General features: G+C 40.7%; 1 protein-coding gene across 1 annotated transcript; it reads left to right on the forward strand.

Annotated features, from left to right (window-relative positions):
- The first annotated feature begins 1714 nt into the window (after positions 1 to 1714).
- DNAJA2 (DnaJ heat shock protein family (Hsp40) member A2) lies at positions 1715 to 12996 on the forward strand. The gene is made up of 9 exons (XM_040571139.1): positions 1715 to 1960; positions 4715 to 4774; positions 5721 to 5944; positions 7306 to 7386; positions 7672 to 7805; positions 9436 to 9632; positions 11264 to 11408; positions 11589 to 11716; positions 12225 to 12996. The coding sequence occupies exons 1-9, from the start codon at positions 1883 to 1885 to the stop codon at positions 12411 to 12413; spliced, it is 1236 nt and encodes a 411-aa protein (XP_040427073.1). The 5' UTR covers positions 1715 to 1882; the 3' UTR covers positions 12414 to 12996.
- The last annotated feature ends 3553 nt before the right edge of the window (positions 12997 to 16549 follow it).

A 16549-nucleotide genomic window follows, 5' to 3' on the forward strand; every position in this document is an offset into this window, starting at 1 on the left:
GTACCAGTCCTACTGATTCTGCTTAGCTCCTAAACACATCAGGCTGATTTGCAGAAAAAAGTGCTTCTCTACAGCCTTATAACTTTTCTTCCTACCTGACTGCCCACTAATAAGAAAATCCTGTATGACAAAAAAAGAAAAAAAAAATCTAGAAGCATACAAATCAGTGAGCACAAAGGAAAATCACCAAGGCAGGTATGCATGTCAGACAGTTTGTAAAGTAGCTGACAAGTCCAAATACAGCCTTACCAAAATAAAAGCTGAATTTAGGTAGTACAAGACACAGGTAAACTAAATATTGAAGCCTTACTAGAATCGACCACATATATTAATCCATACAGTTATTGAAGACTGTGCAGACAACTTCTGAAAATACTGAAGAAACATACCTCTTCTTATGATTTTTTTTTCTTTCTTTCTCCATGTCTCTGAGCCAGACTAATAATTAGAGTCTATGCGACTGTCTTTCCAGTAGCTGTTTTCTGCCCTGTCACTGTTTTCCTCTCTCTAAAGAGAGTCTCCATTTCCCTTTGAAGTTCTTGACTGCTGCCACACCTACAATACCAAAGGCAGATATTACCATGATGCACTAAACTAGATTGTGCCGGACTTAATAAACCCAATGATGGAATTTAGGGTTCTGTAAACAACAGCCTAGGAAGGAGCAGAGAAACCAGCAGCAGACTGCATTGCCCAACACAGCCATTGCAACCACAAGCTATAGCAAGTAACTAAAGATGAAGTCTCCCTCCAGATGATGAGGAAAGAAGCCTCCAAGTAGTCAGATCTGCTCCCCTGAGGCAGAAGGCCTACTCAGATCTCTGCACCTCAAACACATGAATCACTTCAAAGCACCTTTTCTGCGCTCTCTCTCACAGGCCAAGTCACTTATCCACCCCAGCAGACTCTCCCCAGGGCCTGTCATCACCCACCCGGTCCTTATGCACACCCTCTCCCAGACATGCTCTAGGCTTGCCCTGGGAGCACCCAGGAGGGCGTTTTCAGTCCTCTGCCACCTCAGGGGCCCGGCCCCAGCCAACTCCACCTTCCTCAGCCGAGCACTGGCCACAGGTTCTGGGGCTTTCTGGTGGCCACTGCTGGGTGAGGGGCTGGCGGCCAGGTGGCCGCACCTGAGGAGAGGCACCAGGTGAGGAGAGGCTCGAGTCGCTGCCACACTGAAGGGACTAAGCACTAATGAAGCACAACAGGCCTGTTTATTTGCCAGCTAGAAGTGGTGTCTTGCTGGGGCATCAGCACCTCTTGAGCACTTGTTCCTGAATCACTCCAGGCCTAGCCTGGCAACTCGTGCTTTTTTGAGATCGCAGGAGCTGAGCAAAACCCTACAAAACACGGAGCAGACGGGCACTCGCGCTATTTATAACCAACGAAGCCTTAGTAACACGCGCCTGAAGGAAAAATCTGTCGGCGTGTGCGGTGAGGCCGCGCGGGCCACCCTCAGTGACAGTGCTCGGGGTGACGGGGGGGGAGGCTGAGGGCACGGTTTCCTCGGGACACGCCTCGCTCCTCACGCGGCGGAGCGGCGGCCGCCCGGCCCCTCAGGCGCTGTCCCTCAGGGCTCTGCCCGCACAGCCCCTTCCCGCCTCCCGCCCCGCGGCCGCTAGTGCCGGCGGCGCCCCCTGCCGCCAGGCGGCGGCACTGGGTCAGGCGCCCGAAGTGGGCCGAGGGGGCGGGGCCGCGGCGCCGAAGGGCGAAGGGGCGGGGCTCCCGCGGCCCCTCCCCTCCCTCCCTCTCTCCCTCTTCGCGTCGCGGCGCGGTGACGCGGGCGTGTGCGCGTGACGTCGGCAGCGGCTCTCGTCCTGCTCCCGGGCTCGCCCTCACCGCCCCTCGGCCCGCTCCGGCCCCGCCGCCGCCCGCTGCCGCCATGGCGAACGTGGCCGACACGAAGCTGTACGACATCCTGGGCGTGCCGCCCGGCGCCTCCGACAACGAGCTTAAGAAGGTGCGGCTGGGCCGGGCCGGGCCGTGCCGGGCGGCGCCGCCGGGCAGGGCCCCGGGGCTGAGGGAAGGCCCCGGGCTGGGGGGGGAGCGGGACCCGCAGGCGGCGGGGCCCGGCCCGGCCGCGGCGCTGGGGCCTGGCGGGGGGGGCCCGGGCCCGGGGCAGGGGCCCGGGCCGGGTAGGCCGCGGGTAGGCCCCGGGGGAGAGCGGCGGGAGGGGGAGGAGGGAAAGGAGGAGGAGGAGGAGGAGGAGGAGGGAGCGGGGCCCGGCCGGGCTCCCCGAGGCCCCGTCAGCTCCCTGCGGCCCGGCCCCGCCAGGTCCTCGCGGCGCCGAGGGAGCCCCTGCTCGTCTCGCCCCCGCGGCGCCGCCTGCCCGCCCGCCTGCCTGCCTCCTGGGCGGCGCTCGCAGCCGGCGAGAGGCTCCTTGGGGGAGGAACGGGCATGCGGCAGCAGGTGGGGGCCGCTGCCATTGTCTGCCCCACGTGTAGGCCTCGGTGGGGTCTCGCTTTGCTCCCGGATCTGGTCGTTTTCAGGCTGCGGGCGGCAAGGTGAGGTAAAGAAAGGAGCGAGGAGAGAGCTCGGAGCCGGTTCATCGTTTACCGCATCCATTTCGCCCAGTGGTGCATAAACTTTTTTTTTTTTCTTCCCAAAAAGAAATTAAGCGCCATTTACACGTGAGGGAGGATAACTAAGTAGGCAGTTTACTGGCGGTGACCTGCTTCTGCTGCTGGGTGGTGCTGGAATTAACAACTCCCCCGTCATGCGTGTGCTAGCCCAGTTTGTGCAGGGATAGGGAGTTGCAGTGTTGAAATAGCGTTAGAGGTGGAAGGCATGCGGCAAGAAGCTCCTGAACACAATCAAGTAGATTTTTTTTTTTTCCTTACTAAGTTCTCTTAAGGGTGTCTTGTCCCCTGTAAGCACAAAGAACTTGCGGCAGTCCTTCACTCAATAATGTGTGTGGCTTAATGTTCGTTGCTATGTGTTATGCTTGTCTTGGCATGTAAAGTTTTGGGCTGCCCACAGCAGTGAGAAGTTCATCCATCTCTTATTGTCACAAAGAGATCGTGTGGATTCTTTATTTGTCTAATATTTTAATGTAGATATAAAAGTATAGAAAAGGTAAAACTAATAAAATCTATAATAGCTTGATCAAAAGGGTCTGACACAACACCGATGAGTTAAACTAATTTCTATCGAAACTATAGTATGGTGTTCATATAAGCCGTGATTCTGGATCTGTTTCAGATAGATTAAATAGTGGTAGCTTGCTTTTGGGCCATGAGTAGTCTAAAGGATTGCTCTAAACCAGTACGCTGCCATAAACAAAGGCATGAGTTCTCTTTATATTTTTCAAGATCACCACACAAAAATCGTTTTCAGCTGAATAGATAACATTATGTAGGTTTTCAGTTTAGATGTTTTTTTTCTTGATTATACTGCTTAAAATATGGGGGAAATCCATTTTTATTACAGAATATTCAAGTTTGTGAAAGATTATGCTTTGTTACTGATAGTTAATTTGTACTATAAGACCTATGAATTTGTTCTTTACTATGTTTTAGAATGTTTGGCTTGTAATATTCATTTTCTGTATTGTTTCATTACTTTCCTTTCAAACTTTATTTCTTGGTTGCATGCGTAAGTGCAGAATATTTCAAGGTAATCAGTAAACAGGTAACTGCAGATACAAAAAAGGATATTGATTTATCCCAGTACAAAATGAAAAGTTGGGATCTCTATAAAGCTTTGTGTGTAAAGCTCTGTTAGAGCTGTAGTTCTATGGAGTTTGTTTAGATGCTCAGTTCTACAGGAATAGAGCTATTAAAAAAAACACCCTTAAGAATTGGTGCATTTCAATTATTTGCAGTTGCATCACTGTAGCAGATTTTATTAATATGTATAATACAAAAAACCAAAAACATTTGTTTTATTAACAATCAGGGGACAGATATTGGGGAATGTTTTGGTGGAGTGGGGAAAGAGTTGCAGTCCTTACTGTCAAAAGCTCGAATTGTAGAAGTCCTGTTATTGGCTTTTATCTCTAAGGTTAAAAAAAAAAAAAAAAAAAAAAAAAAAAAAAAAAAAACCACAGAAGTACTGCTGTAGAAAGTCATGGTCCTGAGAATCAAGGCGCTGGTCAAAAAAAAGCATACTGAAAAATCTTTCCTGGAAATTTGGCTGTACTTACTACTCCTACTATTTTGGAACAATGAAATTAAATAAAAACAGTGATCTGTACATTCTGCACTTGTAACTCATACGCTTATTTCAATGTGAGCTGAAACTTTCCATTACTGATAGGTAAGGAAGAATAAAATAATTGTTGTGGGGATTGACTGATAGACTGTTGGATGAGAAGCTGAGGCAGCCATTTTGTTGTCTTGCTGTGAGTGAGGTGAGAGATGAATAGGTTGAAACTTAGGTTGTTGTGGATTTTGAGGGGGATCTGTAGAGTACGTCGTCTTAATGAAGCACATCTTCCAGTGTAGTTCTTCATGCAAGTTAATGAAGATAAGCAGGAAAACTAGTTCTAGCTTTTATGTGCTGTAGTTGTGTTTAAATCCAAGACTGAGTAGTTAATTGATGCATATAGTAAAGTCAGAATTTTTAATGTACGATTTCAATGTATGAGTCACTTCAAAACACTCTTTTTTTTACTTTATTAAGGTTTTCTTTCTCACTGAAGATGCTACTTGAATTTCTCAGAAAAGAATAGATTACTCAAGACTGAAACTAATTTTGTACCTCTTTCAACTAGGCATACAGAAAGCTGGCTAAGGAGTACCATCCTGATAAGAATCCAAATGCAGGTGACAAAGTAAGGCTTCTTTTTAAACTATTGAAGTTTGCTATTACAGTAGCATCTAAGGGACTGAATAGAAGTTTTGGGGGCTGGGTATTGCAGGTTGTTCAAAAAATATAAGAAATGTGCGAGGGAAGTGTCTTGTCTACTTCTTCCCAATCTCCCCGTGTACCTCATGACAAAATGCACCGGTTAAGTGAGTCAAATTGGTTGAGAAGGTAATGCTGAAGGGAGAATTGCTGCTTTTCATCTGCCAAGATGATGTCAGCTGTCATTGGCATCTACATAGGTATTTCAAAAAGATGGACAGCCCGCTTTCCAGTTCTTTCCAACAAGTATGCTAATATGTGGAAAAATGTTTGTGTGGAGAGACTTAAAACTGCAGCACAGAACACATCATATATGTGGGAAGGTTGTATTAGATATATTGTACTAATTGCAGCTAAAAAATGTTAATTCAGTTTACTCAGTTGATTCTAACAGAACTGAAGTTCTAAAGGTTGTTTAGAACTCAGCAGGGATGACTACGAAAAGATTTTGTTTTGTAGACAAACGTGTTAATATGCATTTTAATAAGTTGCTCAAGTGTGAGCCTGTTTTAAGTGCCTAACAAGTCTTGCGGTCTTTGCCAATAGTGTATAACTGTGTTCTTGCCTGGTGGCTACTTCAGTATTGTGTACTTGTTTTTTTTCCTGTTTGTACAAATACTGTCTTATGCTAGGAATAATAAAGAGCATGTCAGTGGCTATTTGCAATAAAATGTCATTTGCTTATGGTAAAGCAAGAGGTAACACAACTATGCCCAAATTTGCCTTCCTTTCCCTTAATATAAAGGGGGTGGAAAATTGTTCTGTTGTGTGCCGCCTTTATCAGGTGTTTGTGCTGGGCAAGAAGCAGTAGTAAAATGCTCCTTTGAAGTAACAAATTACCATGCACTGATTTGACTCTGTCCCTCTTCTAGTTCAAAGAAATAAGCTTTGCCTATGAAGTATTGTCAAATCCAGAGAAACGTGAGTTATATGATAGATATGGAGAACAGGGCCTTCGAGAAGGTAGCGGTGGAAGCAGTGGAATGGATGATATTTTCTCCCACATCTTTGGTGGTGGATTGTTCAATTTCATGGGTGGTCAGAGTAGAAGTCGTAATGGTAGAAGAAGAGGAGAAGATATGATGCACCCGCTCAAGTAAGTATCTTGATGCTGCAATTTATATTCACTTTCAAGTTTTCCTGATTGGTACTCTAGTTTATGTTCTTGGTATGCTCCTCAGGTAAGATTCTGCAGTTTGTACCTACTTTTAAGACCTGCAAGTCACATGTAGTCCAGAAAGCCAAACTCAAGTTATCTTGAGTTACTTTTAATGTTTGGTTGATCTTGTATCTGATATTTTGATTTGCCTGGTTATTAGCCTGTAAATACTTTACACTTTTTTCATGGTATTGCTCTTCAATTATGTTTGGAAGTTGTAATCTGAAATTGCATTAAACAGACATACATTGTTTAATTGCTGGATTCTTGCAGAGCCACTAAGTCTCTTGAAAGACATGCATTCATAGCTTACTAGCTGGAAGTGCAAACTACATAACTAATGGAAGAGTCTTAAAAAAAAAAAAAAAAAAAGCTTGAATAGCATATCTAACTGTTTTATACATCTTTGCTTGCAGTCATGACTGGCTTTTTACTTGCTGAGTGGCTCCTTTCTAACTTCTATAAGTAAAGCTGCATCTTTTCTGTGTTTGGCAAACCATGCTTAAAGTCTGTTTACTTTTATATGTTGCTTAGGTTAGTAGCTAATACTGTGTGTTATATTACTAATGAGCTTTGGTTCTGTTATTTGTAAACACTGATGCCAGGCAACCTTTTATAGCTGAAAGTACATTGGAATTTCTGTCCACTAACTTGAATCCTTTTAGGAGAAGCACTGTTCATAAATGTCTATCAATATATGAAGGTTATTGGAGTTCACTAATGTATTTAAGAGCTGGGGGGAAAAAAGTGTGAACAAATTTAAAGAATTAAATAGCCTTTGGGGACATGTCGTGTGTCGTCGTCCCCCCCTCCCCCCCAAACCCCCCAAGTATGTTATGCTTTCCAGTGAAAAGCTCAATACTGTAAATATTCTGTGTATATTCTTATGTATGTGTGCCATACATACCATCAGGACAGTCTAGAGAGAGGTTCTTTTTTGACTTGCTTGGTAGAACTTGGAAAAAAAAAAATCAGAAGTGACTGTAATAAAATGAAATAGTATGTTGGCTTGTTTCCTATTGAGAGAACAAACTAATCTGGTCTTGATTCTGCTGATTATATTGCAGCTTTTCTCTAAATTATATTTGGGATTGCTTCTGTTTTCGTGTGTGCTGAACAGTTTTTAATGATTCCTTGTGAAAGCTAAAGTGATGCTTTCAAGAGTCTTATTTTAATAGCATATTTAGTCTTTTTATGAAGAACTGTTTTTCTGTAACTTGTCCTGGGCAAGTATTTTAATTTTGTGGGGAAAGTAAGTGGTTAAATGATAACCCAGGAGAAAATGTTTTATTTTGCAGAGTTTCTTTAGAAGATCTCTATAATGGAAAGACCACTAAACTACAACTTAGCAAGAATGTCCTTTGTAGTGCATGTAATGGGTAAGTTTGGTTATACTTTTGGGTTCTCTGGTTGCTTTGTTGACATACAATATAATGAAGCATATCTTGTGTCAGATTTCTATCAGTAGTTAACTTAGTGGAGTCTGCTCTCACATTAGAAAACCGTTGAACTTGAATTTTACTGTTGATGGAACTGGAATTATTCAAGGGATTTGGGGGGGGTGACTAATTGTCAGTGTAATTAGGCATATTAACCTACTGCTGTAGATGTTGTCATGTTTCCAAAAAGATTGCTTTTCATGCAACTGGTGTTTTCTATTCTAGTCAGGGAGGGAAGGCTGGAGCTGTTCAAAAATGTAATGCTTGCCGGGGTAGAGGTGTACGTATCATGATCAGACAGCTGGCTCCTGGAATGGTTCAGCAGATGCAGTCTGTATGTTCTGACTGCAACGGAGAAGGTAAGCCAGCTGTTCTATATTCCTAAATATGTTTGTTTGGATGTAAATATTTATCTTAACTATTAGAAATTATTATATTAGTTCTTCCTATCATATAACAAATTTTGTCTCATCCAGGAGAATTTTGCTCCCATCTAGTCAATTGGGTCTCAGTCTGGTCCCAATATGGAGAAGTCATCCTACTTGTGACACGAATGTTACTTGCTACTATTATTCTTCCATTAAAGACCAAGATTTTGTTTTTTTAGAAGTGTTTTTGGTGGAAGGATTTTTATTTCTCCTATTATCCAAGGACAGATATAGGTTAAAAAACAGAAACCTACATTTTTAGAAGTTAAATTCAAGTTTGTAAGATAGGATTTTGTTGAATCTGTTGTGTTTGGGAGAACAAGATCAGCATGTGCTCTGTACTTCATGTGATTTCTATTTGGATCATCTGCAATTTTCACAGTAGTAATGCTACCTTGTAGATTTTACTCTGGACAATACCTGCAAATTACAAAGCTGTGTTTTGTAGCAAGTAAAAATATTTCGCAAATGATGTTTTTGAATGTGGTTTTCACAATTCAAATACGTAGTTTCAGCTGCATCGTAATGTTGTGTTTTGTTTCACAGAAAGGTGTGGTTTAAGCTGGAAAATTTTGTCTTAAGCCAAGTGCATCCACTTGTAGCTCTTAAAGTAGTACTGTAAATAAGCACTGAAAATTGTAGAGTGTATGACCAAATAGTGTTTTTTTTCTGTACAAAGACGATAGCTTACTTGGAAAAATAAAGACCAAGTAGAAGAGAAGTTAAGGCGTGTTGGATAATTATCATTAAGCTTGCTGGAAAAAGTAAATGCCTTGGTAGAGGTGACAGTGTGAAAAACTGTTCACTTTTGGAGTAGTATAAAAGTGAAATTCCATATATGCCAGAAGACCCTAGATCCATTCTGGAGGAGAATCTATATATTTCCCTTATACGCAGTTGATTTGACCAGCTGTCTTTGCCCCCTTTTTGTGTGTAAGTCTTCAGATTTACTAGCTGCATTTATGTAATACTTCAGTGTTGTGGTAATATACTGCAATATGTGGCTCTCACAGTAATCCTTTTTTCACTGTTGTTAAAAGAAGTGGAACTAAGCTTCCTAAATTCAGTAAAGTAGTCTGAAATTTGTGTTCCAAATTTTAAGGGAGGGGGGGCACTTCTGTTCAGTTTTAGCTTCATCCTTTCTTTTATAGTGGGCATCCTCCAGCATAACAAAGAATGGAATGCAGACTTTTTTATTTTAAAGAGAAGTTGAGTGGTAAGGCTACTGGAATTGAACTTGGACTTAAAGAAAGGTAGAAATTGTAGACAAAAGTCTTGTTTTGCCTTTCTTCTCCAGAGCACATTCACTTTTCAAAATCCTTGATAAGACAGCTTGGAAGCTTATGTGTATCTTTGTATTCCCTTTTTTGTTTTTCCTTCCCCTTTTCCCAGCCAGGATAAGTTGAGCCTGCCTCTCTTCTTGTGAGGAATGCTTAAAGTGACATTGAAATAACTAGTTCTCTTGCATGCATTCTTCAGCTTACTTTAAAATTAGTGTGTTTTTCTTCAGAGTTATATGCAACCATGTGGAAATCTCTGAACTCCAAATTTGTATCCTTAGGTGAAGTAATTAATGAAAAAGACCGCTGTAAAAAATGTGAAGGGAAGAAGGTGATCAAAGAGGTAAAAATACTTGAAGTTCATGTAGACAAAGGCATGAAACATGGGCAACGAATTACATTCAGTGGAGAAGCAGATCAGGCTCCAGGTGTGGAACCAGGTGATATTGTCCTCTTACTCCAAGAAAAGGAGAATGAGGTAATACTTTACAGTTTATATATTAAATGCCTTTTGTTCTAGTCTTTCAATATTTAAGTGATATGGATGGCATTTCATTTTAAAGTAAATCATGTTGTTGCACCTCTGGGAGAGATGGGAAATAGCTTTTAATAGATCTATAGCAAGTAATGTGGCTTTACTTGTGAGCCAGAAAAAACTTCTGCAAGACTGCAAGTCTTAGCCAGAGGACATGCAGATTCTGGTGCTTCCTCATGCTAATAAATTGTAGCTTTCTCAGAATGACTTTGCTAGACATAGGCATAGTGAAGAGCTATTTGAGATTTCAAACTGAATGTTCTTTGCTTGTGACATTAACAATGCTAAGTGTTGCTTTTATTAATCTTTTGGGACATGTCAGGGAGCTCCTATTAGACAGCACAGATGGTGCTTTCTGTCTTCTACTGGATCTGGAAATACAATGCCGATTTTAACAGATTATTTAACAAAACACTAAGAAACGAGAGTAGTTTATGCTAGGTTGTTAAAGCTTTATATTAATGTTCTGGAGTATATATGTTGTGCTTTTGAATTAAATATTGCATATAAATCTTTTTTTATGTTAAACCTTCTCTTAGGGCAAATTTGGGGTGACTTTTTGAACGCTTTTATTTCAAAAGCAAGCTATGAAGAAATAAGGGTGCATTTTACTCTGGGGGAAGAAACTGTCGAATGGAATGGTGGTATAAAAATCAAAACGTTCTGTCTCAAAGAATAGCGTTGGGTACAGATTTAAGTTCTTGTCACCTGTAAGGATATTTTGGTTATCTGAAGATTAGGTACTATGTAAACTTTTCACTGTGTTGAGGACTGCTGCTTTGTCAAAATCAGTTCCGTAAAGCTCCTTACACTTCTACTCCTGTGATACTGGATGAAACATGGAATCTCGGTTGTTTTTTTCTTTTTTGGACCAAAAAGGGAGAAACAGTCTGTAAGCATTCAAAACAGATAACAGCATCAAATTCCAGATGGCAGATGACACTTGTCTTAGTCTTCTAATGAACTACATCTGGCTTTACAGCATTAACCATTCTGAAAAATACCGTACCGTGTGTCCTACTGAGTAAAACTAGACTGATGCTCAGTCAAGCTTCTAATGTTCTTAAAATCTTTCTTGAAGTGGGAAGGCGATGAAAGCAATGTTTTTGGAGGTCTGCCAGTAGAGAAAGCTTAATATATTCTGATTAAGAATCCGAAGTGGTATGGTTTAAAGATCTCTTAAAGACAGTTCTGGATCAAAACTTGCCCTGTAGGTAGTTAGGAGAAGCAGGTATGTGCAACTATTGCTTAAATGCTGAGAAACAAAAATGTGTTGTTGTGACCTGATGTAGGGGGAGTAGTGGCAAACAGCCATAAGGTTTGTTTGTAGGTTGGTTGTGTGGAAGACCTTGGTATAAGGAAGCACTACTGGTATACAAGCTGCCTTTGTTTAATTTGCACCTTCCATCATATTACGTACTGTAGTTGGCATTATCTTAGATGACATTTTCATAAGGTAAAAACTTTCCAAGTGTGTTAAGTTAGCTGATGTTAATAATACTGCATTCTAAATAACAAGCCTTGTGAAGGTACAATTTTAGTACTAGAAAAGATCCCTCATTTCTGTTTTTCAGGTGTTCCAGCGGGATGGAAATGACTTGCATATGACGCACAAGATAGGACTTGTTGAAGCACTGTGTGGATTTCAGTTCACATTTAAGCACCTTGATGGGCGCCAAATTGTGGTTAAATATCCTCCTGGAAAAGTAATTGAACCAGGTAAGCCTGACCAGATAAGAACTCCTTTTGCCATGCTTTTGTGGTTCTTAAATACTTTAAACACTTAATTCTGTTCTTGTTCTCTTGTTACCTGAACCCAGGCTAGAGAAATGAAGAGAATTTGATAGTGTGAGACTTATTCTGAAGTAGCACTCTACAGATTACTTCTTTGAATTACAGGTTGTGTTCGTGTAGTCAGAGGTGAAGGAATGCCGCAGTATCGCAATCCTTTTGAGAAGGGGGATCTTTACATTAAATTTGACGTTCAGTTTCCTGAAAATAACTGGATTAGCCCAGAAAAGCTTTCAGTAAGTAGTCTTTCAAGCATAAACTTGGTGGTCTTATTGGACATCTTATGCAAAGTACTTGTGTTGTAGCCCCTGTACTTGTTTTCCAGTGCTTAAATTTGGATAGAAGTACAATTAAATCATTCTGTTAATATTGTTAGTAGGCAACATGTAACTTGAAAATACCCATTCAAGTTTCTGGAACCCATTTTTAAAAGCAAAGTGGATATTGGGCAGATGAGAGCAGGAGGAATTACCTTTCTGCTACTGTGTGATAATCTTTCAGAGTGCAGCTGTATTTACTGATTGCACTCTGACAACATGTGGAGCTGCTGTTGTGTGTCTTTTTAAGAGATGTCTTCCAGTTGATACAAATACTCCTAAATGACTACGCACTTGGAAGGCTGACACCAGCTTAGTCTTATAAACCAAACCTGCTCTGAGAAGGAGTTCTGAAGTTGTGGGGAACTATTCATTTTATTTGGAAGCTGCAGATGCAGTACTGAATGCACTTCTTTTTTTGGGGCAGGAACTTGAAGATCTTCTGCCAGCTAGACCAGAATTTCCCAATGTAATTGGTGATGCAGAAGAGGTAGATCTTCAGGAATTTGATACCACTCGTGGCTCAGGTGGTGGCCAGAGACGTGAAGCTTATAATGATAGTTCTGATGAAGAAAGCAGCCATCATGGACCTGGGGTACAGTGTGCCCATCAGTAAACATTTGTCTAAAAAGTTGCACAAGGATTTTCTTTCAAATTTTGCCTGACTTGTTTTCAACAATCCAACTGGATTGTATAAGTAATCCAGATGAACCAATGGACATCTATTGCTGTATGTGTAACTTTTAAATTGGTCTATAGTATCTACAGAGTGTAATTTAAACTAACCACAAAGCTTACATCTTCATTTTGACTGTGTAGCAGAATAAAGCACTTGAAAGGAAGACGAGACTCCTTTTCACATGGGTTTTAAGTTTGTCCTCGTATCTGTGCTTGATTTTTACCAGTTTTGTGTAGATCTTAGGTTTCATATTTTAAATTCGACTTCTACATTGTAAAGTTTGTGTACAATTTGTCCTGAGGCTTGGTATTTGGCTGCACCTGCATAAGCTGCTACAAGTAGAATAAAGAATTTCATAGCCTGTATCTATCATCTAGATGCATGGTAAATGGGCTTTGCACATAATGGGTTTAGAGCTGACTGGGAACAATGGAAGACTAAATTAGAAGTGGTTGTAAGTTTTTTCTACCATCTTGTGAACGGTTTCTGAAATAAATAAAAGCAGTTGGTGTATAATATATTTCTTTTGCCTTGTAACTTTTACTTTTCTAGTGGTTTTAACTGTTCTGTGTACCAACTGCCTCTGTTGAGGTGGACATCTTACAAACAGGGAGGCTGAAGTTGCTTTAAGACCAGGTTGTAGTTAAATAGGAATTGTGTGCTGAGTAGAAGAGTCTTTTCCTGAAATGAGGTTACGACTAAATGAGCATAGGGGAGGCCACAGCCATGTCCCCTTTGTATGAAGAAAATAAGAGGGTTTCTGAGTGCAATCAAAAATGTCAAAACCTCTTAAATTAAGATGATTAAATCCCACAGTAACAGTATCTTATAAAAATGAACATGGTGCCTGGCAACTTATGGTTGCATTAACATAGCTTGTGAAGAGATGGAGATAAGCATTGTACTTGACGAAGTGTTTTGACCTCAAAGCATACTAAATGTAGCTGGGTTTGTTACTTGTTCAGCAGCTTCAATTTTTTGTTTTGACTGTTAAGGTCTTGAGTTTCCCAGCTGCAGTTCTGTTCTGTTTTGTATACTTTTAAAATTAAAAGTCCAAAAAAATCTTAAGTAATTATCAGGTACAGATATGTTATTTCCTTACAGTATTAAGGAACAGTGTGTGTTGCTGTTAGCCACTTATATAGCGTAGCTCCTTTCCCTCTTGAGTAGAGGAAGTTGAAAGATACCCCTAATTTTCTTTACAAAGCTGAAGGGTAACTGAAATGTCAACAGTTATCCAAGCAACTATTAACCAGTGAGATTAGAGGGACTGACTCCAAGATTTTTCATGCACTTTGGTAGGCATTGGCATGTTGCTGAATATCCTTGTCATAAATTCTAAAACTGAAGAATAGAATGCTGTTTGACCTGTATTTCAGTATTGATTTGTACTGTGGCAGTCTCATCTAGTGAATCTTTGCTTATTTTTACTTACCAAAACTTCAAGTTGATTTTACATGAAGCCATGGTTACATGGTGATCCTTCTCCTGGATTGTTTTGTCAAGAAGTCAATCAGCTTAAGTTGTAGTGTTTAATAATTAACACACTTTTCTGCTCTTACGTAGTAGTTTTCACTTTTTTTCCTTGGTAAGCAGTGTATGTATGTTGAACTTGTATCTTCTGATCTTCAAATTGTTGATTTGTTTTGGGAGGGGTCAGGGGTAGAGGACGGGATTTATGGTAACTTTAGTGGCAGCATACTGAGCTGAAGGGTGAGGGAATGTAGAGTTCATCGCTGTAGTATGAGTTAAGTTCAGTTTGTGTTCATTTAGGCTTCTGACAGCAGCATCTTTGTGATGACTTTCAGAATTGCCTTTATTCTATGCATCCTCTTCTCTACTAAGAGGGTGCCCCTTTACTAAATTGTAGTGTAGAAAAACTATATATAAATTTAACATCTATACTGCCTCGGTTCCAACATTAAAGTTGGAAGTAATATACTACTACAGTAACTAATGCTTTTTAGTTTACAGCTAAACTTCATTGTTTTACTACAGCTACTAATACTTTAACTAGGTCAATGTGATTGTCCTATGAAAAATAAACATTAGTTTAGTATTGTCTAATAAACAGCTTCAACTAGAGCACTTAGTTTGGAGGCAGTACTGTAGAGGAATGAGTATTCCCTGTGCTGGCAGAAGAAAATGTGATCACCAGAACTGTAGTAAAACCACTTTTAATATTCTTTTCATGTCTTCATATGGTATCAAAAAGCCTAGAGAATAAAAAATGAGGTCTAGTCTAGTTTATTTCAGGACAAGTTTAGTTGCACATGTACAGCGAGTAAAATTGACCTAAAGTTGACTTTTATGGAAAGTCATATTTTTCCTCTTGAATGTGCTTAATTTACCAAAGTGTTTGCAGGTGAATATTTATTGATAAGATGATGCCAGTGGTATGATTCTTGTCACCAAAAAATAATAATATAGCTTTCTTCTGCTGAAGATCTGTTTGCAAAGAAATTAAAAAATACTCAGTGGAGCACAAATTACTGCTGTTTGGGGAAAAAAGTTTGTTAGACTTAATATTTTAGAAGCCTTAGAAATTTCTGCATATTAAGTAGATAGTTGAACATCAGGAATTATTTTTTGGTTACTAACCCTTTTTTAGCTATAGCCTTCCCATATAGTCTTAGGCTAATGGAGGTATGAAGTTAAAACAATTGGGATAAAGGAGGTAGGAACAGAGTGATAGAAGCTTCATAGCTTGGTCATCCAAGAGTGACTTCAGTTGATTGAAAAGCTCTGCTTTGTTAGTGTATCTTGTGAAGTTAGTGTAACTTCTGAATTTGCCTTGTTAGAGGGCCTGGAAATGCTTCCCCTGCTCTTAAAGTTAGCTTTGTGACTAAAAGGCTATTAAATTTAAAAACTCAGATACTTTAACAGAGCAGCCTGGATTAAACAATAAGCTATTTTGGTATTATCACTACCTCCATACCTAAACCCCAGCAAGGTCCACAACGAGGGTGTGTTGACCTGTTTTTCAAAGCCATACCTAACACTATACTGGCTCCAAAAATTGTGAAATACTGCAATTATAAGTTCAGGTTCCAGTATTTGCTTTGTAATTTCATATACATTAGTGTAGTACAGGAGTGAATAGTTAAATTATTCATGTTGAAATATTCATTTGTCTTCAATAACCAGAAGCTGATACCATGGTGATGTGATGCTCATCAATTTAAGTTAAAATAGTTGTGAATAATTAATAGTTTAATCTTAATTAACATCAAAGTTTTCATTAATGACTTAAAGTGAAGACATGCTATAGATTTCTCCATGTGTAATTTGAATGAAAGGCTTATTCATCTGTTTTCTGGCTACCAAGTGAGAGCAGGTGTATTTTTTAATAATCTAGGTTTAAACGTGTATTTTAACTTCATGTTCTTTACTGTTGTCTTCTATGTCCTAGAAAGCTTTCTCCTTTTCCTTAGTTGAAATACCTGATCATGGTTTCAGTCAGTGTGTGGTGGTTTTACTTGTGTGGACAGCTGAGCTCCACCACAACCATTCTCTCACTCCCCCTCTTCAAAGAGGAATGGGGAGAAAATACGATGATAAGGGCTCAAGGGTTGAGATAAGGACAGGGACATCGCACAGTAATTATTGTGACGGGCAAAACAGAGTCAGCATAGGGAGATGGTAAGATTTATTGCCTATTACTAACAAGCTAGAGAAGTGAGAAACAAAAGAAAGAAACCAAAAGCACCTTCCCCCCATCCACCCTCTTCCACCTCCTCCCTGTGAGCAGCACAGGGGAATGGGGGTTATGGTCAGTCTATAGCGCCTCTTCTCCGCTGCTCCTTTGCGGTCACTCTCGTCCCCTGTGCTGTGGGGTTCCTCCCACAGGATGCAGTCCTTGGTGAACTGATCTGGTGTGGGCTGCCCATAGGCAGCAGCTCTTCAGGAGCTGCTCCAGATATGGGTCCGTACCATGGGGTCCATCTCTCAGGAGCAAACTGCTCCAACCTGGGTACCCCACAGGCAGCAGCTCCTGCCAGGTCACCTGCTCCTGCATGGTCTACTCTCCACGGACTACAGGTCTGGCCTGGAATCTGCTCCGGCAGGGGTCT

Source organism: Cygnus olor, chromosome 12 (assembly GCF_009769625.2).
Source record: "Cygnus olor isolate bCygOlo1 chromosome 12, bCygOlo1.pri.v2, whole genome shotgun sequence".
NCBI classification, from domain to species: Eukaryota; Metazoa; Chordata; class Aves; order Anseriformes; family Anatidae; genus Cygnus; species Cygnus olor.